The sequence below is a fragment of the Stigmatopora nigra genome, chromosome 6 (genome assembly GCF_051989575.1).
Source record: "Stigmatopora nigra isolate UIUO_SnigA chromosome 6, RoL_Snig_1.1, whole genome shotgun sequence".
In the NCBI taxonomy this organism is placed as follows: domain Eukaryota; kingdom Metazoa; phylum Chordata; class Actinopteri; order Syngnathiformes; family Syngnathidae; genus Stigmatopora; species Stigmatopora nigra.
Genome location: NC_135513.1, coordinates 12,962,415 through 12,988,897, shown reverse-complemented (window position 1 = coordinate 12,988,897; position 26,483 = coordinate 12,962,415). Strand labels below are relative to the sequence as shown.

At 38.8% G+C, this 26,483-nt stretch overlaps 3 protein-coding genes across 5 annotated transcripts; 2 read left to right on the top strand and 1 right to left on the bottom strand.

Moving 5' to 3' along the window:
- Nucleotides 1–651: 651 nt before the first annotated feature.
- On the bottom strand, nucleotides 652–19,549 carry LOC144197893 (protein kinase C beta type-like). Of its 3 annotated transcripts, none has more exons than XM_077718592.1 (17): nucleotides 19,010–19,536; nucleotides 17,956–17,987; nucleotides 12,255–12,337; nucleotides 11,042–11,153; nucleotides 9,696–9,824; nucleotides 9,278–9,434; nucleotides 9,074–9,208; nucleotides 8,509–8,605; nucleotides 8,293–8,436; nucleotides 8,046–8,219; nucleotides 7,881–7,972; nucleotides 7,311–7,373; nucleotides 7,081–7,219; nucleotides 6,922–7,002; nucleotides 5,609–5,716; nucleotides 5,366–5,506; nucleotides 652–2,503 (listed from the first exon to the last, which is right to left on the bottom strand). In XM_077718592.1, exons 1-17 carry the CDS (start codon nucleotides 19,171–19,173, stop codon nucleotides 2,351–2,353), a joined length of 2,004 nt encoding a protein of 667 aa, XP_077574718.1. In that variant the 5' UTR covers nucleotides 19,174–19,536; the 3' UTR covers nucleotides 652–2,350. The 3 variants fall into 3 exon arrangements, with proteins under 3 accessions (XP_077574718.1, XP_077574716.1, XP_077574715.1); XM_077718590.1 differs by lacking the exon at nucleotides 652–2,503 and adding an exon at nucleotides 4,435–5,056 and having other exon boundaries at nucleotides 19,010–19,529; XM_077718589.1 differs by lacking the exon at nucleotides 652–2,503 and adding an exon at nucleotides 4,435–5,056 and having other exon boundaries at nucleotides 8,293–8,605; nucleotides 19,010–19,549.
- A 326-nt stretch (nucleotides 19,550–19,875) lies between these two features.
- On the top strand, nucleotides 19,876–21,496 carry LOC144197899 (ATP synthase F(0) complex subunit k, mitochondrial-like). Its single transcript, XM_077718599.1, has 3 exons — nucleotides 19,876–20,482; nucleotides 20,999–21,091; nucleotides 21,307–21,496. The coding sequence occupies exons 1-3, from the start codon at nucleotides 20,414–20,416 to the stop codon at nucleotides 21,403–21,405; spliced, it is 261 nt and encodes an 86-aa protein (XP_077574725.1). The 5' UTR covers nucleotides 19,876–20,413; the 3' UTR covers nucleotides 21,406–21,496.
- A 669-nt stretch (nucleotides 21,497–22,165) lies between these two features.
- Nucleotides 22,166–26,376, top strand: LOC144197898 (suppressor of cytokine signaling 1-like). The gene is made up of 4 exons (XM_077718598.1): nucleotides 22,166–22,280; nucleotides 22,937–23,337; nucleotides 25,060–25,241; nucleotides 25,307–26,376. The coding sequence occupies exons 2-4, from the start codon at nucleotides 23,092–23,094 to the stop codon at nucleotides 25,629–25,631; spliced, it is 753 nt and encodes a 250-aa protein (XP_077574724.1). The 5' UTR covers nucleotides 22,166–22,280; nucleotides 22,937–23,091; the 3' UTR covers nucleotides 25,632–26,376.
- Nucleotides 26,377–26,483: the final 107 nt, after the last annotated feature.

Below are 26,483 nucleotides of genomic sequence, written 5' to 3'. Positions count from 1 at the left end.
GTTTCGTCCCCGCGGACGTTTCGTCCCCGCGGACGTTTCGTCCCCGCGGACGTTTCGTCCCCGCGGACGTTTCGTCCCCGCGGACGTTTCGTCCCCGCGGACGTTTCGTCCCCGCGGACGTTTCGTCCCCGCGGACGTTTCGTCCCCGCGGACGTTTCGTCCCCGCGGACGTTTCGTCCCCGCGGACGTTTCGTCCCCGCGGACGTTTCGTCCCCGCGGACGTTTCGTCCCCGCGGACGTTTCGTCCCCGCGGACGTTTCGTCCCCGCGGACGTTTCGTCTCCGCGGACGTTTCGTCCCCGCGGACGTTTCGTCCCCGCGGACGTTTCGTCCCCGCGGACGTTTCGTCCCCGCGGACGTTTCGTCAACAATTTTACCTGTATGACAATAGGCATACAATTTAATTTCTTGTACAATTTTATAATTCAGTTTTTACATTAAATAAGCTGGAATTTTAATGAATGAATGATATTTAATTCTTAGATTTCAATTTGACTGAATTGAGTACACATTTATTTCAACATGTATTTATATTAGATTAGAAGAAACCTTATTGATGTCCAATTTTACATTGATGGAGATAGGCATCCACTCAAAATGGACTGGACGTCTATCCCCGTCAATCCCCTGCGAAAAAACAGCAACACAAGAATAGAGGTCAGTCAACTTTTCATACTTTAATGTCGATGCCTCACGCGCAAGTTATGACGGTGCATGCAACATGAGTAGTAATTGTCACATAATTCTCTTGATATAAAAGTCACTCAAGTCCTTTTCTTCTTCTGCTTGCCTTTTGCATAGTAGACATGAATATTATATATTCTTTTTTTTCTGCTAAGAATGGTCGCTGTGGGGAAGGGTGGGCGTAAGGGACGAACGATAGTGCTTAAAAAAAAAACGGAAGAAATTCCAAATTCTCACCAAATTGTAGTATTTGGAGTAAATCAACTCCCAAATTCAACAACAGTTAATCAATTTAATGGCACCTTATTAGCTTACAACATCATTTAAAAACAATTTCCACTATACTGCTTTAAAATTCCTTATTGGTTTGCATGTCCATGCCATAATGCTATTAACGCCAATTCAAATTTTGAAGCGTTGCCCATTTGGTAGACAAAAAATAATTCCGATTCCCACTCGGAAATTCCAATGCTTTGCACAAAGTTCTAATTACGATTAAAAAGTATTGCTCAGTAGCGTAATTGCGAGCGAGTCCATCTCCATTTACACGTACACAGAAACACATGCCGTATTTTCACGACACAAGGCGCACCACATTTAAACCCTCAGTGAATGACATTTGAATTATTTTCCATATATAAAGCACACTGGATTATAAGGCGCACTGTCTATTTTAGAGAAAAGGTAAGACTTTAAAGTGCGCCTTATAGTCGTGAAAATACGTAACTACTTTTAGGTAACCATCTCACACGATTTATTAAGGAAAATAGGTGGAGAAATCAATTGGAAAGAGCACGAGGATAATTGTGGCATGCATAGAAGGAAATGGACCACAAAGACTGAGTATAGCACTATAGAGGGGGGCGCATGTATAGTACTAGAGTGGAAAATTCATGGAAAGTAGTGTTGAAATGGAATAAATAATACTTCACTTTGGGATTTTATAGTGCACGTCCCTCCCTGTTAAAATGGATTGGACATCGTACTTTTTTGACTAGTTGAAAAAGTGTGAATTGGATGAAAAGTGAATTGTTTTGATGCATTAAAATCAATAGTTGCAATATTTTAGTGTTACTGTACCTTTAATTATTGGATTGGATAACTTTATTTATCGTGTATTTGGAAAATTCCAATATTTGGGGTTAGATGAGAAGAAGTGAAACAGAAAATAGATATTTGGACTTGGTAAATAAAGATTTGACATGGACAAGTAAGTGGCTAATTTGGACAATTGATTGTTTTGAATTTGTAGAGCTAGCAGGAAGCTTTTTAAGTGCAAATCAAGCTTAAGGTCGAAATGTATAGGAATATATATATGTATATATAAATACACGCATTATTTTTTTTTGAAGGGCGCAGGATTACCTGACATCACAAAAAAGACTCATTTGGAAGACGAGACGTGCTAGTTTGGGGACGACCAATTGCAGAAGGCCCCGCCCACCCCGACAGACACGTGCATGCTTGCATATGTGCGCGATCACATACATACATGACTTATTGATCGTGGAATGTTCATGACCCGCCTTTCACGAGAAGGAAATGAATAACAAACGTGCCTGCTGCTTTTACGGTCAATAGATCGGTCAGTGACCGACCGCTCGGTTGAAAGCAGTTCAGCTTTTTTTTTTTTGGCGTGACGGTCCTGTTTTGTTGTGGGTTTTTTTTCAGACTTGTATGACATACTCAGGGTTGGTGAAGGAGAAACCTTGGAATTCGTTCTGGTCCAGATTCATGATGAAGAGTTTGTCAGTAGGGGTCAGTTCCACGGCCATCTTGGTGAACTCTTTGTCAAAGTTGCCCACATCACGGCGGGATTTCTGGCACACAGAAGAACACGGTTAGTGGCAATGATTTTTTGCATTATGTTTTAAAAAAAATAAGTTTAAAAAAGGGCAGGACAGGACAGGACGCAAGAAAAAGTCTCATTGAAGCACAGGGATGACAGATTAGTCATTTTTTTTCATAAATTATTTTTTTTAGGATTTTAGTAAACTTTGTCAGTTTTTCCCTGTTAGGCTACAGTACAGTTGTCAAAGTGGCGGCCTGGGGCCAAATCTGGCCCACCGCATTATTTTGTGTGGACCGAGAAAGTAAATCATAAGTGCTGAGTTTCTGTTTTATGATCAAATTAAAATGATAGATATAGATGTACATTATAATTCCTTATTTTCCCCCTTTTAAATCAATAACTGCAATTTTTTAATCATTATTTCTGTGTTTTTAGTTAAAAAATCTTTTTGTAAAATATAAAAATATATTTTAAAAAAGCTGAAATAAACATTGTTTTACATCTATAAAAAAAACTGAATATTCAGGGTTTTAATTCAGTTCTATTTAATCCATTTATTTTAAAAAATCTAAATATTATATCTATAATGGCCCTACAGCTATTCAGAAGGTGGCACTCTTTCACCTGGGTAAGTGACTTTTTGGCTAATTTAAAAATATTTTAAAAAGATAAATTTTCTGTAAATGTAATGTTCTCATAAAGAAAGCAACTTTTAGTCATGGGAACTTAATTTGGCAAGAGCTGATACAGTGCAACAAATAAGTAAACAGACCTGCCGATTGAAGAGACAATGTGCTGCTATAAGAGAAACATTCAGGTAGACACGAAGATCCATGAAAGGGATTTGACAAGAGGACAAAGGGTGAAGCTGTGAGCGGCCAACATGAAGCGGGGGTGGGGGGGAACAAAAAAAAATTTAAAAATGAAAAGTTGCCCATGCCTACCTCCTTTTTGTTTCATCTCTCGATGGCTGGCTGGAAATTGGGTCCTCATACTCACGTGCCATGCTTGATTGTACCAATTGGGAATTTTTATATGTCCACTATCGTCTGCCTAATAGTTTCATTTAATCATATATTTTGTTTGTCTTAACATTTTAGCTGTGAATGTTGGAAAAAGCTCAACTAGGAATGATATGTATGTGTGCCCTATGACTTTATGCTAATATTTTGAGTGAGTCACTAGTTAAGTTCTAACTGACATTATGTTTTATGTTTCTAGGCCTCTTGGGGTGTCTTTGTGGACTAGAGGTTCATTCAGCTGACTTCAGTGTGAGCAGGTAGGATTCCAAATTCACTAGAATTGTATTGACCTATCAGTTCTATATCTATATTTCTATATTTCTATAGCTCTATAGTTTTATATCTACATTTACATATCTATATATCTATGTCTATATATATCTGTCCATAGATCCATGTCCATAGATCCATGTCCATAGATTCATGTCTATAGATCCATGTCTATAGATCCATGTCTATATATCCATGTCTATAGATCCATGTCTATAGATCTATGTCTATAGATCTGTGTGCCAAACAGTTGACTAATAGAAGATCATTGAACACTTATTTTAGTATAAAGTGTTCATTCATCTTCCATCATTCTATTATAGGGCGCACAGAGACAGACAACCATTTGCATACTTTGTCACATTGCCACCAGCAGGATTCGAACAACATCTGCCTCCACTGAAGTCAGGTGAGTGAACCTCAGGTGTCAAAGTGGTGGCCCTGGGGCCAAATCTGGCCCACCACCTCATTTTGTGCGACCCAAGTAAGTAAATCATAAGTGCTAACTTTCTGTTTTAGGATCAAATTCAAATGTAGAGTATAGATGTATATTATATTTCCTGATTTTCCCCTTTTTAAATCAATAATTGCAATTTTTATCCAATGTTTTAGGTTTTAAATTTGTTAAGTTAAATAAATAACAGCAATAATGCAGACGAAAAACAAGTTTCCTGGTAGGCATCAGTGATTATATTACTACTTTCCAGTCATACAGAACAATAATACATACAATCCATAGAAACGTCTTTCTTTTACCCACAACAATTACAACCGATATATTCATTGATTGACTTTTTGTCCATAAATGGCCACCATGTAACGTGACAAAAAAAAAGGGATGGAATGCTTGACATACATCTACAAAGTTGTCATTTGTTCTAGTGCGCTGTCTTAAACGACTAAGTGTAAATTGGCACACTGTTTAAGGGGTTGTTTGGCCTTTTAGACTTGATATTATAACCCGGATAATACTCCTCGCTTGTGGTGATATCTGCAGGCTCGTCGAGGGAATAGTTTGACATTTTTTTAAAAGGAAAAGCTGACTTCCTTTTCTAATGCGGCACAGATATGCGTTTTAAAGCGTGTTTGTTGATTTTGATGGCCCGCACTTTAGTGTGTGTGTAATGTGCGTGCAATCAGTGGGTAGGAGGCGGGTACTCCGGGTTCACGAATGTGAAGCCTTGGAATTCTTCCTGGTCCATGTTGGCTATTAGCTCCTTATCTGGGGGGGTCAGCTCTGGGGGGTTGCGTGTGAAAAAGCGGTCAAAGTTCTCGGCGTTGCGCCCGCACTGCCCAAGAAGAGGAGAAAGAGAGAGAACATGGAGGGATGGCGGTGAGCGAGATGAGGGAGGAGGGGATGTGCCAAAATAAAATCAAGAAATTTCAAAATAAATGTAAAAAAAAAAAAAACGCCATTGACCAATGTCCGTTGTTGTCATTGGTCACCACGGCGACCAAGTGGAAGAGTAGTGACCAATGACGGGTTGATGGTTAGGTAGGTGCAAGGGGGATGAGCCCTCTACCAACTTACCTCATTATTATTATTAATATTTTATTTTTTTATCCCTTTTAGGTATGATTTTGCAGGTTGTACTCACAGATTTAGGCTTGAAAGGCGGCTGGACTTCTTTGTTCTCCAGTTTTTCCCAGTCGATGTAGCGGAAGAAGGCGTGCTCCTTGATGTCCCGCCCACCTTCGGGCCCGCAGCCCAGACGCTTGCCCGGGTGTTTGGTCATAAGCTGGAGACATACAACAGATGAAAATCATTTCAGGTAACAGCAGACGGAAGAAATGAAGTGATACTTTGTTTCTTGTTTTGGTGTATGAAAACATTGTCTCACCCCTTTGCAGATGGCGACGGCTTCTTTGGACATGGATTTGGGGTACGAGACGTGGTGCTCCATGATGGACTGGAACAACTCGTCTTCATCTTCGCCATCGAAAGGCGGCTGAAAATTGGATTGGATAACTTTACTCATCCCGTATTTCGTTGTCACAGTAGCAAGAGGGTGAGGATGCAGAAAAGCATTTTAGACATAAATAGATAGGTAATAAGTAAATAAGTACATGAATAAATATATAAACAAATAAGCGTGTTGCTGAAATATGTATTACTATCTCTGTAGATCTATGCGCTCTAGATCTATGCGCTCTAGATCTATGTGCTCTATGCGCTCTAGATCTATGCGCTCTAGATCTATGCGCTCTAGATCTATGCGCTCTAGATCTATGCGCTCTAGATCTATGCGCTCTAGATCTATGCGCTCTAGATCTATGCGCTCTAGATCTATGCGCTCTAGATCTATGCGCTCTAGATCTATGCGCTCTAGATCTATGCGCTCTAGATCTATGCGCTCTAGATCTATGCGCTCTAGATCTATGCGCTCTAGATCTATGCGCTCTAGATCTATGCGCTCTAGATCTATGCGCTCTAGATCTATGCGCTCTAGATCTATGCGCTCTAGATCTATGCGCTCTAGATCTATGCGCTCTAGATCTATGCGCTCTAGATCTATGCGCTCTAGATCTATGCTCTATGTGCTATAGATCTACGCTCTATAGATCTACGCTCTATAGATCTACGCTCTATAGATCTATGTGCTATAGATCTATGTGCTATAGATCTATGTGCTATAGATCTATGTGCTATAGATCTATGTGCTATAGATCTATGTGCTATAGATCTATGTGCTATAGATCTATGTGCTATAGATCTATGTGCTATAGATCTATGTGCTATAGATCTATGTGCTATAGATCTATGTGCTATAGATCTATGTGCTATAGATCTATGATCTATGGATCCATAGATCTGTGATCTATAGATCATAGATCTGTGATCTATAGATCATAGATCTGTGATCTATAGATCTATGATCTATAGATCATAGATCTGTGAACTACAGATCATAGATCTGTGAACTACAGATCATAGATCTGTGAACTACAGATCATAGATCTATGGATCCATAGATCATAGATCTGTAATCTATAGATCTGTGATCTGTAGATTTATAGATCTATATATCTATACCTATATCTATATATACACACATTCATATAAGCACATATATACATACACATAGATGTACATACACAAAGAAATTAAGTTTATTCTTTTGGCCAAAGGAAGGCAACTAAAGGCAACGCCCACCTGGCCCGCCAACATTTCATAGAGCAGCACTCCAAAGGCCCACCAGTCCACAGACTTCCCGTAAGGCTGGTAGGCTATGATCTGGAATACAGGGCAAAAAAAATGGTGAGTCTCATTCCTAGCAACGGAAGACAAAAGGACGACGGCACGCCGACTGACCTCGGGTGCAATGTAATCGGGAGTCCCGCAAAAGGTCTTGGTGGTCACTCCGTCCGACATGTTCTCCTTGCACATGCCAAAGTCGGCGATTTTGATGTGGCCTTCCGAGTCCAGCATGACATTGTCCAGCTTCAGGTCCCTACAGACACACTTGCAGGTGATAAGTACATACTACAGTTCCAGGGGGATTGGGAACGTGCACGCCGTTATCACTCCACAAACACACTCACCGATACACAATCCCTTTGGAGTGGAGGAAGAAGAGGCCCGTGGCAATCTCGGCCGCATAAAACCTGAAAGAAATAAAAATTAACAGCTACATTCTCAATAATATAAAAGGAGTATAGTGAATTCTAATGAAACAGGATTTTTAAAAAGTATGGTTGTATTTAGCTTGAAAATTGTGCTCACAGTATTAATGATTGATTTTTTTTTCTTCTATTATTAAAAAATACAGTTTGATCTACTGTGACTTAAGATGGTAAAGAAATAAACAATTGATTATTATTCTGGTTCGTGTTTGTTTCTTGTCAGTCGTGGTTTTTCAAAATAAAGCAGATATGGGTAAATGTCTTATTTTGAACAATTGCAAAAAAATACTTTAACATCCGGGGATGAAAATTACAAAATACATGTGACAAGTGGTCTAGAACTGATAATTCTAATACGAAATTACCTAAGGATTCTCTAAAAATCTATACTAGAAATAGTCTGGTCTATAAAAAAAAACAATGTTGTCAACATTTAACATTTTAGGTAAAAATCCAAGTCAATAACACACATTTCTAAAGTTTACTCACACAGCATGAGGTTCCTTAAACTTCCCGACCTGTTGAATCTGGTACATCAGGTCCCCTCCGTTAATATACTCCATGACAAAATACAGCCGGTCCTACGGGTTGGAAAATAAGACCCGTCAATGGTGGAGGGGCAACCCCCGACATGACTTGGTCGTCATCCCTTACCGTGGTTTGGAAGCAGGAATGCAGCTGCGTTAGAAAAGGCGGCTTTCCAGAAAGCGCCAGGACTCGCTTCTCCACCATGGTGCACTCCACGTCGTCGTCCTGGATCACCACGTCCTTCTTCAAGATTTTCACGGCGTACAACTCCTCGGTGCCTTTCCTCTCGGCCAGCATCACCTGCCAGGGAGGAAACTCAGGTTACGTTATCTCCGGTGAGCGGCCATTTTTAATTTTCATCTTCCGGGAGTACCTTGCCAAAGCTGCCCTTTCCCAGAACCATGATGAAGTTGAAGTCAGAGAGTTTGATGCGGTCCTGGTTGCCATTGCTGTCGTATTTGCTGACGGAGGATGAGGACGAGGAATCTGACGGCTTCCCCGGGCCTACTTTGGCTCTCTTTGGAGGAAAAAAATGGCCGTCAAACCCTCGAGACAAAGACAAATGTAGAACGTGGCGTGACTGACTCACTTCAAACTTTGCCCGGAGCTCCTCGTTGCCATCTTCGCCGTCTGGCTGGACGGGAACGTTAAAATACTCTCCCTCTTCTTGGGACAGAAGCTTGAACCTGGCGCCGAAAGACAAAGACACTCGTGAGCAATGTTCCCACAAATTTTTTGTTGGTCTGGGCAAAAACACAACCTCCCCGAGTGCACTGAGTACCAGTGTGAGTGACATCATCATTGTAACAGTATCACAACTGACATAAGCAGGTACATGTCAATGTTCCCTCAAATTCGTCATGTAAAACATGCTGTAAAACACGAAAAACATAAGAGTGGACATAGCTACTGCCACTGGCTGCCCGCGTAAACTGCGCCATCATGAGGAAAGGGGTATAAAAAACAAAAATTAAAGTTTGGATTTTATTTACTGCGCGCCATATGATTGCTGCTGCGCAGAGATGACGAGAGTAGTGCGCAATTGGGCAGTTTAGAGGGAACATTGACAGTGGGTACTAGTAGGTTTACGCCAAGTACTTTGAAAAATAATGTGTAGATGTGGTTGTGACGAGTCTTGAGTCTGAATTAATTACCATCCGTCCATCCCTTGTTTCTGCAGCTCCGAGATCCCAAAGGACAGAGAACCCATGAAATCGTTCCTACTAGTCAGATCCCAATCCCAGATTTCCACCGACAGACGACGATCCTTGTCGCTTTCTTTGAGATTGCTGAGAAACAAAAAAAAACAGTGAGAAACAGCGCTTCGTTCGTACAAACCAAAGCTGACGGCGTCTCACAAAGTAAACGTCTCATTCCAGGTAGGGTTCAGACAGCATTTCATAGTCTTGGTCTTTTGCTTGCTCTCGCTTTTGGGATCGGGGACCAGCTTGAGTTTAACGTAAGGGTCCGACAAGCCATTGGGATCCATAGGGACCAGATTCTTGGCTTCTTTGACTATGGCAAAACAAAAAAAGGCATTTTTAGGCCGCGAATCGAACGCAATGCTGGCTTTCGGCAACGCTTAACGGCAGTTTAATTCGGGTTTCCAGATCGATAGAGAGACTAAACCCACGTTGCAGACGAATATCCAAATGTGGGCCAATCGTTGGATTATTGATCAGCTAATGGACTTTCCGGTTTTTGGTCTTAGCCGGGACGTGGTCTCTGGGGGGGAGTGGAGGGTGTGGTGATGGTGGGGGGTGACGGATTACTCACTGGTGACGGTCAGGATATCTTGGGCGATCCGAGCCGAGATCTGTATGCGACCTCTCCTCTCCGTGTGATCCGTTCCGCACAAGCTGGGCACGTTAGCCACGCAGCGTTTGTGTATGTTAAGCATGCAGTCTGGAAAATGAAGGAGGGTTCAAATTAAAAATGGCAGTCAAAGAGGGGTTTTTTTGCCCATGTTGTACTCTAACCTTTCCTATTCTCCCTTCTTTTCTGTCTTATCAGTGAAGAAAGAGGTGAAGATGATGTAATGCTATTTATAGCCAGGTAGCATAACATTGAAATTCAATTATGTTTTAGTTTCATTATTATTCATATTCTGTATAAGGTATTCATTTAATATCTATGAGAGTATTATTAGGGGCTATTACCAAAGTGTATTTGTCTTTCCATGTTATTTATTCATTAAAAATCAAATGTTTACATGTGATGAGCCTGGTTTTTATTATAGTATTATAATATTATGATAGATTTTATTTACAAAGATAAAACATTTTTGCTTCCCTCTTTTTTCCATGTAGGAATTTCATAATAAATGCCACAATATTAATATTTACAAAGCAAAAAATCCCAAAATTAGGTCAAATTAAAATTTGGTCAAATTAAAAGGTGTTCAGGTTCTGTGTCCAAGTAGCTTAAATTCAAAATAAAATAAATACTCAAGTAGAACTGGCTGATTTATAATATCAATATTATGACAATAAGGGTTATTAAGTTTCAATAAAAGAGGAAAGTTATTGGAAGAACTAAATCTCTATTTTTTTTTTGTATACATCTTTGGATCTAGGTTAAAGTCAGCTGTGATGTTTCACAAACTCCACTAGATGTCAGAAACCCCTTGAGACCAGTGTCAAACTCACTTTGCTGTAGTTTTGCTTTTAATTTGAAGGGCTGTGCCTAGCTAGACTGGCTAAATTAATCGACATTTTTTTTATTGTCAATATATCATGTATAGACATTTCTGAGCCTTTATATAGGAAATATTCTCTTGTATTCTGGATTTTTTTTAAATATATTTACATAATCCATTTTTAAAATTTGATTTTATTTTAATCAAAATGAAAAAAACTGAAAATATTATACTTATTTATTGATATACCTGAATAAGCAAAACAGCCAACATTTGTATTGCTATTTTAATCATTTTAACATTTTTTTTAAATATTTTGGAGTAAAAAAAACAGTAAAAACATTTATTACAATTTAAAAATGGTTATTTAATTATTTACTTTTCCTTATACAGTTTAAACAATGTTTTAAAAAAATCTTGTAACCATTTGTTGACACTAAATGTATTTAAATACATTTTTTAAGGTAAATAAAGGTGTACATACGGTCACATTTCATGCCCTGGTGTATGAGGCCGTAGAGAAGCGATCCGCAGTGGTCACAAAAAGTAGGGCTGGAATACGTATGCACCTTGAATTTGTGTTTACTACGTGGATCCTGCCAAGACAAACAGACAAACAAACGACATGACGATAGGAAATGGACTGCGCCACGAGGCTAACGGCCATTAATCATCCTCAACTCCGTCCGTGGTGGCGTTAATAGGGAGCATTTCATTTGAGTGCGTCCTGAGGCTCTTACGCTGATGCCATTTGTTTAGAACAGTAAACGCTTCAATCCCTTTTAATTATAGAGAGAAAAAAAGCAGATAAGGTTGAAAGAAATTGGAGAGGCGAGCAGGTCCAAATCCCTCTTCAGCTGTGTGTAAATACCATCGACCACTTAAACGACATTTGTTTTTACTTTTTACAATCACAATTCTAACTGCTATTCTTTCATTTGGAGGGCTGTTATGTTGGCCAACTCATTAAATTGCCGTAAATTATATAGCCAATTCACATTATAGGTACAAATAAATAGATTTGTCTTTTTCCACCATGTTTTACTTCCCTAAAAAACCCAATGTAAAATCAGTGGAGGTACACAACAGGTAAATGTTTCTCTTTTTTTTTTTTTACATGTTTTTGTTAAATTTTTTTTAAAATGTACAAATAATGAAAACATTTTTTCCACCAAGGGGGTAATCGGGAAAAATATATAGATTTTTTTAAATTAGAAACTAACCACCGGAATGTTTGTATAAAAATAATTACTGTATTTTTACGACTATAAGGTGGACCACATTATAAGGCGCACCCTCAATGAATTACAGTTTTTTCCCATATATAAGGCGCACTACTTTACAGTCACCTCTAGAGCCAGCCATTGTTGATGTTTTCTGATTATATTTGTATAAAATCTTGCAGTGGGGGAGGAGCTAAATGATGGAAGATGTTGTAAACTAAGATGGCATCTGCATATTTAACAGTGTTGAGTATTCAGTTCAGGCGTTTGTGTTTTTTTAATATCCGACAGTGGTGGTTTTTGGTTTTCTGTTTTTTTCCATATATAAGGCGCACGGTCTATTTTGGAGAAAAATTTAAGACTTTTAAGTGCGCCTTATAGTCGTGAAAATACGATAATTGCATCCCAATACCAAATTTTAAGCTCTATTTTTCCCATTGGTACCATTCTAACATGTGTATTTGATTGACTTACCTCAGAGGACGGGCCTTTGTCGGCACCCGGACAGGAAAAGGTGACAAATACATGGCAGCGCTTGTGGACCACAAAACAACACACTGCAAAATGAAAAGAAAAATACGTTACAAAAAAAAAAAACTAAAACAAAGGAAAACAAAAAAGATGAATCAATATGTCAATGAGGTGCCATTATTCATTGAACAATAAGCACTTTGGTTTTATCGGGCAAATCCAGTTCGTGCTGCTATTTTTAGTGCTACTTTAATTCGATCACAGCAAGGAGGAACGAGGCGAAACGGCGTCAGCTGAAATGACAAACGTCACCTGTGGCGCCTTCAATAACAAACAAATAATAACAAGATATTTCCGTGCTTTCATTTCAATAAGCTTTTGTTACCTTTTGCGCTTTTGTCTGGCTGGGTTAGGTATTTATTTATTTATTATTATTATTTTTTACAAAGGCTTAGTTTAAATTTGAATGGCCATCACAAAGCTGTCAACCATAAAAATACCACAACATCAGACCCATATTTTACACTAAAGTTCAAATGACCTGACACATTCAACTTTAAAGTGAGGCTCAGGCTTTTGATAGGTCGCACAGTTGTCACCTTTTCATGACTGTCAACTTATACATTTTTCCCATATTCTATAATTTTTTTAAAGTATTTCAAATGGTGTTCGTCCTAGAACACCAATTTTTTAAGTACATTTTTTCCAATCAACTGGAATCACATAATTGTTCACATAATTATTCCAAAATCTAATTTTCCACACCAATCAAATGTCACCAAAGGGGACCCTGAACAACTATCAGTTCAAGTAAAAAACAATTAACTAAAAACTGAAAAAAAATGATTAAAAAATTTACATTGATTTAAAAGTGGGAAAATCAGGAAATTTAATATAAATCAATACTCTTCATTTTAATTTGATCCTAAAACAGAGAGTCGGCACTCTTGTTTTACTTTCCCGGGCCACAAAAAATGATACGGCGGGCCAGATTTGGCCCGCGGACCACCACTTTGACACGTGCACTATACTAACCAACACAGTGCTATTGTATACATAGCTTTGTTTGTACAACTGACTTTTCCAAACAATATGGATCCTTTTTCTTCGCACAGAATCAACTCAGAGTGAGTTTCGGGCACCGGTTTTCCCCCAAATGGTAACCGCCACCCTCGCTTCGTGTTTGTTAAACAGCGCGAAGATGGAGTCGTGTCCATCTGCGGTGCCACGCAGGCAAGCCAATGAAAGGAGAAAAAAAGGGAAGCGTGACAAGTGAGAAGGGACTTGAAGTCAAAGTGAGACAAAAGGGTGTTTTGTCCGCAAGAGTTGAGAACCAGGCGGCTTTTCTTTGGGTGCGTGTGTGCGTGGTGGCGCCGTGTCAGAAACGGCAAACCAGTCACACTTTAGCCTTCTGCTCGTAAATCTTCACTCTCGCAGGCGTGCAATAGAAAGAAAGCCAGGCCGGCCGGGTGACCCGACGTGGCGGTCTTTATTCTGTCGCTTAGCAACCGGGCCCAGCCTGACGGTGGAGCCCGACGACCCCCCCTCTTTTTGAATGACTGCTGGCGTTAAAGGCAAATCAAAAGATTTCCTCAAAACATTCCGGAAGACACTCCAACAGAAGAAATGAGAATGTGAGAGATGGTTTTGGTTTTGGGGGAGAACGGGGTTGGTCTTCACATGGTAGTGTATCAATGATTTTACTATTTTTGGTCCTATATTTTTAGGGCTATGATGCTAATTGTCCTCTGGTGTCCAATCGTCCTTGTGCAGGGAGTAAAATTTACAGTTCAATATAAGGATCATTAAATAATTGATTTTTTTTCTATATACATTTAAAAATATGTAAGAAATGTTTTGGGGTAAATAAAAAATATTAAAAATATATTTCAAATATAATAAACTCCTATTCATAGTACAAGATACACATTTCATTTTTTCTGAATTATTTCTAAATACAAATTTAATTTTTTTCTAAATTATTCCTAAATACACATTTATTTTTTTACTGAATTATTACCAAATACAATTTTTTTTCCTGAATTATTCCTAGATACAATTTTCATTTTCTTCTGAATTATTCCTAATTTTTTAACTCAAACATTGCATTATTTATTTTACTCTTCCCTTCATAACAATTTTACTATTTTTAGAGGTATTTGTCAATTCTCTGGATTTTGATGCACTTCATGTACCACAATGCCTTACGAAAAAAATAAAAAAAATGTGACTACCAACCCAGTTCTCCCCAACTCTTGCAATGACTGTCAGTGGCAGGTAATGAGTTAATTAAAAACGGAAGACTTGAAAAGTCATCCAAACAAGCTTCACTGGAACAATAAGTTGGCGGCATTTTCTCACAAACACACACACACACACACACAAACACACTTACACACACACCTGACAATTATTGACTTGCACCAGCTCGCTAAGCCCTTTGTAGTGGTTCAGTCAATTACAAAGAAATGATCAGAATGAGGCTAACACCAGTCTTTATTGTAATCAATAACTACACACTGTGATTAACCCTTACTCCAAGTGTCTATCTACATTGACATTCAAGTTTTTGATGCAATTTTAGAACCCGTTTTACATCATTGTAAATAAAGCCTCAGCTATCCACACAGCTCAATAAACCTTTCAAAACAGTGTTTTGGCAATAACCTGTTTATGAAGGATTGAAGATTGACTGCACGTAAAGACTTGCCATTCCTTGGAAAAGCTCGTCAAATCTGTTGCAAATGGGCGGGGCTAGTGAGAATCAGTGCCAGGGTTTTTGGGTTCGATCATAGAAAAGCACTTCTGCCAATATGAATTATGGGAGCTAATGGGGTCATTTGAGGTCAACGTGGAAGAAGCAATATGCCTTATGCACTCTTCAAGGACGATATTCAGACGATGCCAATTAAGTGGCCTTGACCGGATGGCGCATGTGTTAGCTTGTTTATGCTATGTCAGGGTTGTCAAAGGTTGGTTCGCGGGCCGCTTTAACGTCAACTCGATTTCATGTGGGCCTGACCATTTTAGATATAATATTTAGATTTTTTTTAATAAATGGATTAAAAGAACTGGATTAAAATCCCTGAATATTCAGTTTTTATAGATCTAGAACAATGTTTATTTTAGCTTTTTTAAAATATATTTTTAGATTTTACAAAATGATTTTTGAACTAAAAACTGAAAAAAATATTAAAAAATAACAATTATTGATTTAAAAGGAGGAAAATCAGAACATGTAATATACATCTATACTCTATTTTAATTTAATCCTAAAACAGAAAGTCACCACTCATGATTTACTTTCCCGGACCACACAAAATGATGCGGTGGGCCAGATTTGGCCCCCGGGCCGCCACTTTGACACCTGTGCTCTAGCCCTTTAAAATACAGATGAATGGAAAAACTTTTTTTTGCCTGAAATGCAAACTGGCTACATGGTGGACTGCAGTCATTTAAAAAAAACAACAACAAAAAAACAATCTGGGCAGAAGAAAATCATCCGCCATCGCCTTGACTTTGTTTGTGGTTGCCCTCAATCTCAACTCTAATCAAAAAGCTTGCCTCATTAGCAAAGCCTGCAGCGACGCAGAAATGAGCAAATAGCTCCTCTATTTTGCTCTTGAAAAGCCAGTGATCCGATCATGGTTGATATTTTGACGCAATGTCCGCCACACTTGCGCAGGACATGGACAGAGAGAACGTGACTTCCTCTTTCTCGCCCTCCGTCAACACGGGCGTCGACACGCAAAAAAAAAACATACATAGAGGAGGTATTCTGAGCTGCCGAACGGGTTACGGGAACACGCCTAGAATGCACAGGAGGCCCGTTTCTGTCGCAGGTAGAAACAAGTCCACATTGCGTTCTTGACATTCCTTTACTCGTGCTGGCGCTCCTCCCATCGCCATGGCGGCGGCGCATGGCAATCTGAGCTTCTGCACCGTCCAAGGGTTAAATGGAGCCAGGCTAGAACAGACGCTTGTGTTTTCTTAAGGAAAACCAATACAAGTGCTTGATAAAAAAGGTTTAGCGTATTTTCAGGACAATAAGGCGCACTTAAATCTTTAATATTCTCCAAAATAGACAGGGCGACTTATAATCCAGTGCGCTTTATATATGGAACAATATTAAAATTGTTTTTTTATTTTTATAAATGGATTAAATGAACTGGATTAAAATCCCGGAATATTTAGTTTTTTATAGATCTAAAACAATGTTTATTTTAGCTTTTTTTAAATATATTATTAGATTTTACAAAAAGATTTTTGAACTAAAAACGGAAAAAATTATAAAAAGATTACAATTATTGATTTAAAAGGGAGAAAATCAGGAAATTTAATATACATCTATACTCTATATTTTAATTTGATCCTAAAACAGAAAGCCATCACTCATGATTTACTTTCTCGGACCGCACAAAAAGATGCGGCGGGCCAGATTTGGCCCCCGGGCCGCCACTTTGACACCAGTGGTTTATGGCCTGGCGATGGGTATCAACACAGCCAATTAAGAAAATAAACGGACCAAAATAACAAAAAAAAGGAAGGACTGCAGCGAAGTATAAATACTGTCCATTTTGACATTTACTCTCTTAGAATCACTTCGAAAAGACGAACCTGTCGATAGTGTGTCTGTCACAACTGTGACCGATGGACTGTGTTGGGTCACGGGACAAACACGGGTGTCAATCAATGTTCACATGACCAGGAAACAGTGTGATCTGTTGATGGACGGGATAATCAATATGATGCGTTTCACTAAAATCATTGAAGCATGCTTTGAAGTTGTTTTTAATCAAAATAATGCACGGATAAGTTAGATTTCAGATGGAAATCATGAGTGCCGACTTTCTGTTTTAGGATCAAATTCCAATGAAGAGTATAGATGTATATTAAATTTCCTGATTTTCCCCCTTTTAAATCAATAATTGTCATTTTTAATCATTTTTTCTGTGTTTTTAGTTCAAAAATCATTTTGTAAAATCTAAAAATATATTTAAAAAAGCTAAAATAAACATTGTTTTAGATCTATAAAAAACTGAATATTCAGGTCTTTTAATCCAGTTTTTTTAATCCATTTATAAAAAAAAATCAAAATATTATATAAAAAATGGTCCAGCCCACATGAAATGGAGTTGACGTTAATGCGGCCCGCGAACCAACCCGAGTTTGACACACCTGACCTAGACTGATGGAATTAAATGGAGAATTAAGCCCCTGAGATAACGAAGCGCTTCAAAAAATTAAATTAAAAAAGTCCATCTCTCCGGTTATTAACGATAAGCACCACAGAAATGAGCCGAATACCTAAAAATATCCCACATAGGGAATTAGGGCAAAGTTGCTCACCGTCAGGAAAGACTACCGTGAGTAACATCTGCGTCGTGGACACGCTGACGAGCTCGATTGCGGCGAGAAGAGGAAGCGATACAGCGGGCGCGGCAACACTTTGCGGCGTGAACACCAGCCAGCTAGCGTGGCGACTCGAATAAGACCTGCTCGTTCATCTTTGTGGGTAAACAGCTGCCAACAGCAGCGCCGCAAGGCCCGCTGAGGGGTCACGGTGACAAAACGCAGACACGCTACAATTGACTGTGTGTGAGAGGGCCATAAAAAAAATAAAAACAACAACCGAGCTGGTCTAAAACTTGACAGCATGTACAGACATTTTTTGCAAGGGTTTGTGAATGAAAATTTGTCTTACCTTGGCACTGGAAACCTTGCTTGCCGAATCCCCTGCGAACATAGAAGGTCAATAATGAATGAAATTTGAATAAATAATAAAAACAAAAAAAAATGTATGACTAAACACCCACCTAAGATATGTTCACTTAATGGTTTTTGTCCTAAAATATTGTATTGGGTTGGTTTTGCTAGTACAGAAACCCCTAAAAATGGCTAAAAGTTGCATTATGTTTATAGGAATTGGTTGTTAAATGTAAAAACTACAAGTTTTTGGTTCAAATGGACATAAATGGTGAAAGTGAAGGTCAGATGGGAGTTTATTTGAATAAAGGATGGTTGGGATATTGTTATATTTTATACTATTGCAATTTTCCAATAAAAGGGGTAATTGGGAAAATAGGGACTTTTGCTGATTGTTATATTTTAAAAAATAATGATGCACAAGTATGTGTGTATGTATAAATGTGAGAAAAACAGCTGTAAGTTGGAATGAGAAATCTAATAGTGAAATGTATATAGTGGATATATGCTGCTTAAATTTCATGCAAAATGTCGGAAATTTGGAATGCGGGGAAAACAGCTGTGCGAGTTGCAAATGTTTGTTTGACACGACTATTTTGATCCAGGTGGACTTTCTCCAATACAACTACGGGAATTCCATCGTCCAATGGTTTTATACGAGTTTAAGCATTAGAGCAACGGTAAAGGACAGTAAAGTGGTGTAAATAATGAGCCATCAAGAAATGTGTCCGCTCGTCTACTTGATTTGGTTGAATGGTAAACGCCATTAATCATGACGCATTCAATGACACACATGGGCATGCAGTAGGCCCCCGCGTGCCTGCGGATCGGGGGTGGGTTCGGGATGGTGGGGTGGGGGAATTCTGCGTGGCGATGCGGCAAAAAAGACAGAAAAAAATATAAAAATAAATAATAATGATAAACGCCAGCGAGCCCCCGGTCGTCCCTTCCCCGGTCGTTCGGTTGTCTGCTTCGGCTTGGGTTGACACTGCGACGGCATCAAGTGAAGCACCTGTGCACGCGCGCCCACGCGCACCACATGCGGTACTCACCAGATAAAGTCGGTGCAGTGGCTGCAAAAGGTGGGTTGCTTGAAGAAGCGTGCAATGAACTTATGGTTCTTCACCTCGTGGACGTTCTTCTGGCGGAGGGCACCCTGCCGAGCGAAGCCTCGCGCGCCCTCCGCCACCTCTCCGTCGCTGCCGGGGTCAGCCATCTTAACGAGGAAGCTGACTGAGGAGGAGGAGGAGAAGGAGGAGGCCGAGGGAGAGGAATGGGGAGAAAGGGGGTGGTCCGAGGAGGAAGGGAGGAGAGCGAGTCGCGGTGCAGGTGTCTGTCTGTCCCTCGATCGCGTCCACCTTCTCCGCCCCTCGTTGTCGTCGTCGTCGACCTTCTCTTGCCCGCCCCTGCCGTCAACGTTCGGCTCGGTTCCGACGAGTTGTGCCCTCGTTGCGGTTGCTTCTTCCGGCGTGTCCTTCTGTCTGCTTCCCTGTTGAGTCTAGCCTTTTTTTCTTCTTCCCTCCCTGCTTGCTTACTCGCTCGCTCTTCCGTTTTGGTTTCTACTTACGACGATGGCCTCGACGCACGACGTTTTGACTCAAGTCAAGTGCGTTTTTGTCTTGATTTACGAGTTGGCAAGTCAAATCTTCCATGGTTAGCAACGGTCCTTAAACGCAACACCTAGTGTTAGGGTTACACCAATAACAATATTATGTCAATACTCTGCCAATACCTTTCATTAGCAACACTGCTTATCCTTGTCAGAGTTGAGGGGTGCCGGAGCCTATCCCAGCTGACATCACCCAAAATATCATCACTAGAGCACACAGAGAGACAGAAAACAATTCACATTCAAAATTATACATTTTTTTCAGATATGTATTGCTCAGGACTTGCTTAACTTAGTCTGCCATAGACGGTGCTAGACGTCAATTTCTCTTAATGTTTGAGCATTTGTTATCGCCATATCTCATTTTCTGAACCACTTTATCCTCACTAAGGTCGCGGGGAATGGGGGACCCTATCCCAGCTGAATTGAGCAATTAACTTTTTTAACACAAAATTCTCAGTTAACGACGAGTCATATATAGTGTTTCAAATGTACATAAGGTCCATAAGTTATTATATTTAGTGTGATGGCATGCATTGCAAGTGGGAAAATAAGAATACGGCGCCCTCCTGTGGTTAACATACAAATTACATTCTGTATTCTGCGTAACTGACTACAGGCTGACTACGACTGTTCACCAAACCAATCGTCTATTGGTCTTTTTTTCTGCAATCGTCTTTGTGATTGGCCAGAATTCTATGTCCTTGCCCCGAATCCGGAAATTTTTGCACAGATGAAGCATGTTTTATAACTGACCCTGTTGACTGTCAAGAGAGAATACTTTGACAATTTTAACACAGCAATATCGTATATTATAAATATACAAGTGTTTGAATAAATTTCAATCATGCCGACATCCCCTGTTAAAACGCGTATTCCTCTTACAAGTTTCGGACATCTGATAACAGAGGTGAAGGTAAGTATTCTTTTCTTCTAAAATGTGGAAATGCAGATTACTTATTATTATTATTTACTATGTGAAGATGCATTTGGATTACGAGCAAAAACAATTGAATCTAATGATCCTGTCCCTTTTTTCCTGCTACTATACTTACCTTATGTATTGGTCAGAAATCACATATGAAAAACATAACATACATATGGTGCATTCAAGACCACCAATAAAATAGGATATTTCAAAAACTTTTTGAAAAAAAAACAAATTTTGCAGCTACAATTCTATTCAATTGTTCAGTGGTTTTGCAATGACAACATTTTTTGAGACACTTAAAATAATAAGTCTTAAGATTAAGTTGTTTAACTCCCTGTCAGTTAACAAATGGCATTTAAATGGCAAGGTTTTGCTTTCAAAATGACTTGAGACAGGTATGTCCTGTTTTGTAATTATTTTTGACCATTATTATTAGACCACAAACCAAATGGGGTGTCATTAGTTTTTCAAAGGTTTGGCTATTTTTTTCCTGTGTTTCAGAGGCAGTTGTTTGGCATTGAGGCACCAGCATCAGTGGAACTGACTGGTTTGAAAAAGTACTTCAACAGCTACACATTGCAGGGGCGCCGAAACGTATGTAATGTGCATACATATGTAGCCCACTTTAATAGTACCATGTCATCTAACTTTGACTTTCATTTTTGGATTGAGCGGAAACTGGTTCATTTTCTGTTTTGGTTTAAACGTACTGTTTATTTCCCCCTTAAAATTACTTTCACTATTCCAACACTATATTCTGCAGGTTTTTAAAACATAGTTCAAACTGTTTTCTTTTTGCTCTTTTCCAGTGCGTTTTGGCTACTTATGCCATCTTGCTGACAACGGCGACAGCCTATTTTATGCACCGGCAAAATAAAAAAGAAATCCCGAAGGACTGCAAAGCCTAAGAAATAAAAAATATGTAGCATTAAAAATGTGTGTCGGTATTTAAAATTCCTCTGAGATAATATGTGATAGAAATAAAGATGTTTGACTATGTTTATGTTGTCATGAACTTATTTCTAGGCTTCATACATGATAGAATTTACTGTTCCTTCCTTGAAATGTTTGAGTCATGATTACTGGGCATGTACATGTTTGTCTTTCAAAAGAAGGAGACAATTCTGAGAACTCCCAACCCTTCGTGTAAAATTGAAAGCAAAAGTAAACATCTAGATTTTATTGTCGTCGCTTTAAAAAGTATTTTTGTGTTGAAAATCTAAGATAATCATGTCAATAATTCGTTTTCTATAAATGAATTGAATTAGTATTACTGTTTTTATTACTGTTATTCCTCACGTCCAAGTATCAATACTTTTACACGTACTTTTAATATAATTATTTTTTTAAAATTTTAAAAAGGAAAAGTAGTATGTTTCCTTTTGTAAATAGGATTTTACCAAAGTTATTTTCCAGTCAATTTAAAAGCAAACTATACCATCGTCAATAGCAACCAATTAGTTATTTGCATTGTTTATGTATATGTTTTTAGAGTAAGATTTCTTATGCCGTAGGGAAAACAAGCGTTGGCTTAATCAAGTTAGAGAAAAATGACAGCGCATATAAACTTCCGGTCCGGTACCTTTCAAAATATAGCACGCGAAGAAGACGAAAGTGAAAGGAAAGCGTGCGTGCAAGTCACGTGATTTCGTGGAAAACTCGACTTTTGAAGCGCTGACGCGTGATAGAAACAGAACCGCCTTCCTCTTGTTGTATAAAGGTATAAATTTGAGTGCAATAACAAAAGTAAAACATGATTCCAGTCCATCCGTTCACATCTCTGGTGAGTCAACTTTGCCCATTCCCTATTGTATTATTGTTATAGCTGTAGATCATAAGTACACACAAATAATAATAAGAATAATGTAAAGTATTTTGTTTTAGATAGGAATAATAACAATTTCCAATTGGATTTTGACATAGTTCAGCTATCTGAAAATTGATGTAATTGGATTTAAAATCAATATAATGTATGTCAAACTTGCTTACTGTAACTATTATGATTTTTTTGCTCAATAATTCTTTAACTTCAATCACAGATGCATTTTTTTGCAATACGTTTAATTTACTCTTTAAAAATAATAATTATAATAATTGAATTTAATGTTTTTATGGTTATTAATCCAAGTATAGTTCATTTTAAAGCTTCACCGCGAAGTGCACAAATAACAACACCAAAAAAATGAATAAATAAGTCATAAATAAGCTTTAAAGTGTGGGAAAAGACAACAACAATGCCCTCAGGTAATGATACAATTGAACTAGTTTGAATTGAGGAAGTGCAAAGTTAAATTATTATGATTATAGCTTTTGGCACATTTGACAAATTGGCAAATTTGATGGCTGCCATCCCTCTAAGTTCAACTGCATTTGGACGGCTATCACGGTTAATGACAGAAAATGAGTTTTGATGTATTTTTCTAAATTCCTGTTTTACAGCTTTTGATTAACTTCTGTAAAAGTGTGGCCAGTGTTTGGAATTTACCTGTACGCCAACTCACATGTCCACCAGAAACATCATGCAATCACCCAGTAGATGGCGCAGTTGATAAGGCCAGAGGTTCAACTGGCGGACGAAGACGGTGTGCGAAGATATGGTGCAACATGTACTCTTCCAGTGCAGGTTTCCCTACGATAGGATGGTTAGAGATCAACATTCAAGAAAGAAGAAGAAGGAGAAACCACATAAGTCAAATCAAGATGGCAAGGAACCCGTAAAACCTCCGCCAAGTTCGGGACAAAAGAACCAGGATGGAGCAGAAAATGCGGTAGAAGTTCTGGATTGGAGACAACTAGATCGTCTTCATCTCTCTGATGAAAACATTGAACGTTGGTTTCAGGTACTATGAAGTTCACATTGTCAAAAAAATCAGAATATTATCAAGGAAAAATATTTGGATCGTTTTTTATGTCGTTTGAGGGTAATTTATTCAAATTTAATCAAGGGTTTTGGTCTGTAAATTTTAGTTTGAGTTTTTTTGGGACAAATTAATGACCGTATTTTCTCGCATATTAGCCATTTTAATAAGCCACACCCTTAAAATGGTTGAATTATAAAATTTCTCTCGTATAAGCCGCACCCTTAAAATCGTTGAATTGTACAATTTCTCTCGTATAAGCCGCACCCTTAAAATCGTTGAATTCTACAATTTCTCGTATAATTTTATAATTCATAATTTTCATCTCTATATTCATGGTTTTAATAAAGTACAAATCTAATTTGTACACATATAAGCCATACGATTCGGTCTTAATTTTTTTTTTGGAGCGAAAAGTACAAATATGCGAGAAAATATGGTACATGTACAATGCAAAAAAATGATCATGACGTAATATTTCTAACAGACTATATATATATAAAGCTGGCACTTAAAAGTAGCTCAAAAGTAACGCTATGGAGCAAAAATAAAACCGGATATTATCACGTTTTGGTGGTTGGGTGTGTTTCCTGTCCACGTGTTTGTATATGAGCTTCACCTATATCTTTTCTGGTTCTCTTTCCCTTGCTTGACATACCTGTTTATTATTTTCATCAATCATTGTCTTTGTACTTAAACCCCGTGTTGGTGTGCAGGTATTTTCTTTTGTTATGTCGTCCTTTTGTTGATGTGCGCCTCCCTTGTTTTTGTCCTACTGAATTAAGTTAGTTTTTCTTTCATTTTACCCCAGTTCTAATGTTTGTAAGATTATTCTTGTAGTTATGTAGGGATAATGCACAACCAAATGTTAACAACAAATCAGCAAAATGTATAACTACAAAAGATTAAAATTTTAAACTACTATTGGGGGAAAATATATAAAAATAATAGTAGTAGTAATACTAATGATACTAATAATATTACTAATAATAGTATTAATAATAATAATAGTAGTAGTAGTGGTGGTAGTAGTAGTAGTAATAATACTAATAATAATATTACAAATAATACTAATAATAATATTACTAATAATACTACTACTAATAGTAGTAGTAGTAGTAGTAGTAGTAGTGGTAGTAGTAGTGGTAGTAGTAGTAGTAGTAGTAGTAGTAGTAGTAGTAGTGGTAGTAGTAGTAGTAGTAGTAGTAGTAGTGGTGGTGGTGGTAGTAGTAGTAGTAGTAGTAGTGGTAGTAGTAGTAGTGGTGGTGGTAGTAGTAGTAGTGGTGGTGGTAGTAGTAGTAGTAGTAGTAGTAGTAGTCGTAGTAGTAGTAGTAGTAGTAGTAGTAGTAGTAGTGGTGGTAGTAGTAGTAGTAGTAGTGGTAGTAGTGGTAGTAGTAGTAGTAGTAGTAGTGGTAGTAGTAGTAGTGGTGGTAGTAGTAGTAGTGGTGGTAGTAGTAGTAGAAGTAGTGGTAATAATAATCGTAATAACAAAAACAACAACAATAATCATAATAATAATATATATATTTCCCCCTAATAGTAGTTTAATGAAGAATCTGATAAAAATAACTCTGCAATAAAGATATCCTAACTGCCCATTGTATGAAAATGAAAGTACAACAACAAACCTAAGCAACCAAATATTGTACATAAATCATTTTACAATGTTTGGTATGACTACATCTCTCTCCCCCACACATGTAGAGGGAAACGGAGTCTCCCAATTGGCCCACTCACGTTTGTCCGTTCACTGGCCCAGAGCAATACCAACTGGTGCGGCGAACTCACCAGCAACTTCAACACAGCGCCTACTATTGGGGCGCTATGAGCATGCGGGAAGCTCACCAAATTCTGGCCTTCACCTCAGCCGGCACCTTCCTAATCAGGTAAATAAAACCCCATTGCCAATCATCCTGCCTTCAAAACACCAAAACGTCCTCCATCTTTTTAGAGACAGCGGTCAAAACAACGTGTTCTTCACTCTGAGCTACCATGCCGAGGACGGTCCTGCCAGCGTTCGAGTGGTCCTCCACCAGCTACTCTTTGCTCTCCTGGGTAGCCAAAAGACTTTTCCGTCCATTTTTGATCTGCTGGCTCACTATAGTCGGCCCTCTTGCAAATTGACGGCGCCATATCGGCGGCAGCGCCCCGAGCAACTCAAGCAGATGTGTAGGAGGGCGCTGGTACGCACCTACGGCGCCGATAACGTCAAAACCATAGCGGGACTGAGTCGAGAGGTCAAAGACTATGTTGGCGCTTACCCTTACTCAATATAGTGGGTACGGTGTTTAAGTGGTTGATGCTATTTGGACACTTTATTAAGTGACGTCCTTCATTTTCGGAGCACATGACTGGCAAGGGTGCTGGAGCCTATCTCTGCAAATGACTGTCTGGAAATGGGGGGATACCTTAATCCAGGGGTGGCGAACAAATTAGAGCAGGTGTGTCAAAGTGGCAGCGATAAGCGAGGGAACACTGTACAGTGTTCCCTCGGTTCTCGCGGTTAATGGGGACCGGGACACCCCGCAATAGCTGCATTTCCGCGAAGTAGGCGTGCCCCTTCAAAAATGCTTAAAGAAAGGTATAACACGTGCACAAAAGCACCACCAAGCAAAAACATCATAGTAGTCCGGATGGAGGATCTTCTGCAGTTTTTTTGCACGTAAGAAACATCGTTATTGGGAGTTGTGAACTGTTTTTTTTTGGGAGGTGAAGATGCGCCTGTAAACAGCCATGACATCATCAATGGGATTCCTGAACTCTCACCATGTTATTGATCACTTTTTTAGTCTTTTTTTGATGCAATTACTAATTCTTATTGAATATTTTGTTTCTACCTATTGTAAAATGATATAATTTATAATTTTAACTTAATATCTTTACATTTTTTATGATTTTTTTCCTGAAAAAAATCCGCCAAGCTCTGAGTCCGCGATAGCTGAAGCGCGAAGTAGCGAGGGAACACTGTATATGATATATTTTCAGATCTTGAACAGATTGATTAAAATGGAGAAACAGCAATGCTGCTCACGTTCGTATCTCGAGGCAACGCCCGCATTCAACTGCGCGTGTCCGTCCGACCATCATTTTGGCGCCAGCGTGAGCGCTCGCCGCTGCGCGTGCGTGAC

Excerpts from the sequence above, each read along its gene's own strand:
- LOC144197899 (XM_077718599.1), top strand. The coding sequence starts at position 20,414 with ATGCCGACATCCCCTGTTAAAACGCGTATTCCTCTTACAAGTTTCGGA. Across the intron at positions 20,483-20,998 it reads ATCTGATAACAGAGGTGAAG|AGGCAGTTGTTTGGCATTGA; the intron begins GTAAGTATTCTT and ends CCTGTGTTTCAG. Across the intron at positions 21,092-21,306 it reads CATTGCAGGGGCGCCGAAAC|TGCGTTTTGGCTACTTATGC; the intron begins GTATGTAATGTG and ends GCTCTTTTCCAG.
- LOC144197893 (XM_077718589.1), bottom strand. The coding sequence starts at position 19,173 with ATGGCTGACCCCGGCAGCGACGGAGAGGTGGCGGAGGGCGCGCGAGGC. Across the intron at positions 9,435-9,695 it reads AGATATCCTGACCGTCACCA|TCAAAGAAGCCAAGAATCTG; the intron begins GTGAGTAATCCG and ends GTTTTGCCATAG. Across the intron at positions 8,220-8,292 it reads GAAAGGGCAGCTTTGGCAAG|GTGATGCTGGCCGAGAGGAA; the intron begins GTACTCCCGGAA and ends CCTCCCTGGCAG.
- LOC144197898 (XM_077718598.1), top strand. The coding sequence starts at position 23,092 with ATGGTGCAACATGTACTCTTCCAGTGCAGGTTTCCCTACGATAGGATG. Across the intron at positions 23,338-25,059 it reads ACATTGAACGTTGGTTTCAG|AGGGAAACGGAGTCTCCCAA; the intron begins GTACTATGAAGT and ends CCACACATGTAG. Across the intron at positions 25,242-25,306 it reads GCCGGCACCTTCCTAATCAG|AGACAGCGGTCAAAACAACG; the intron begins GTAAATAAAACC and ends CCATCTTTTTAG.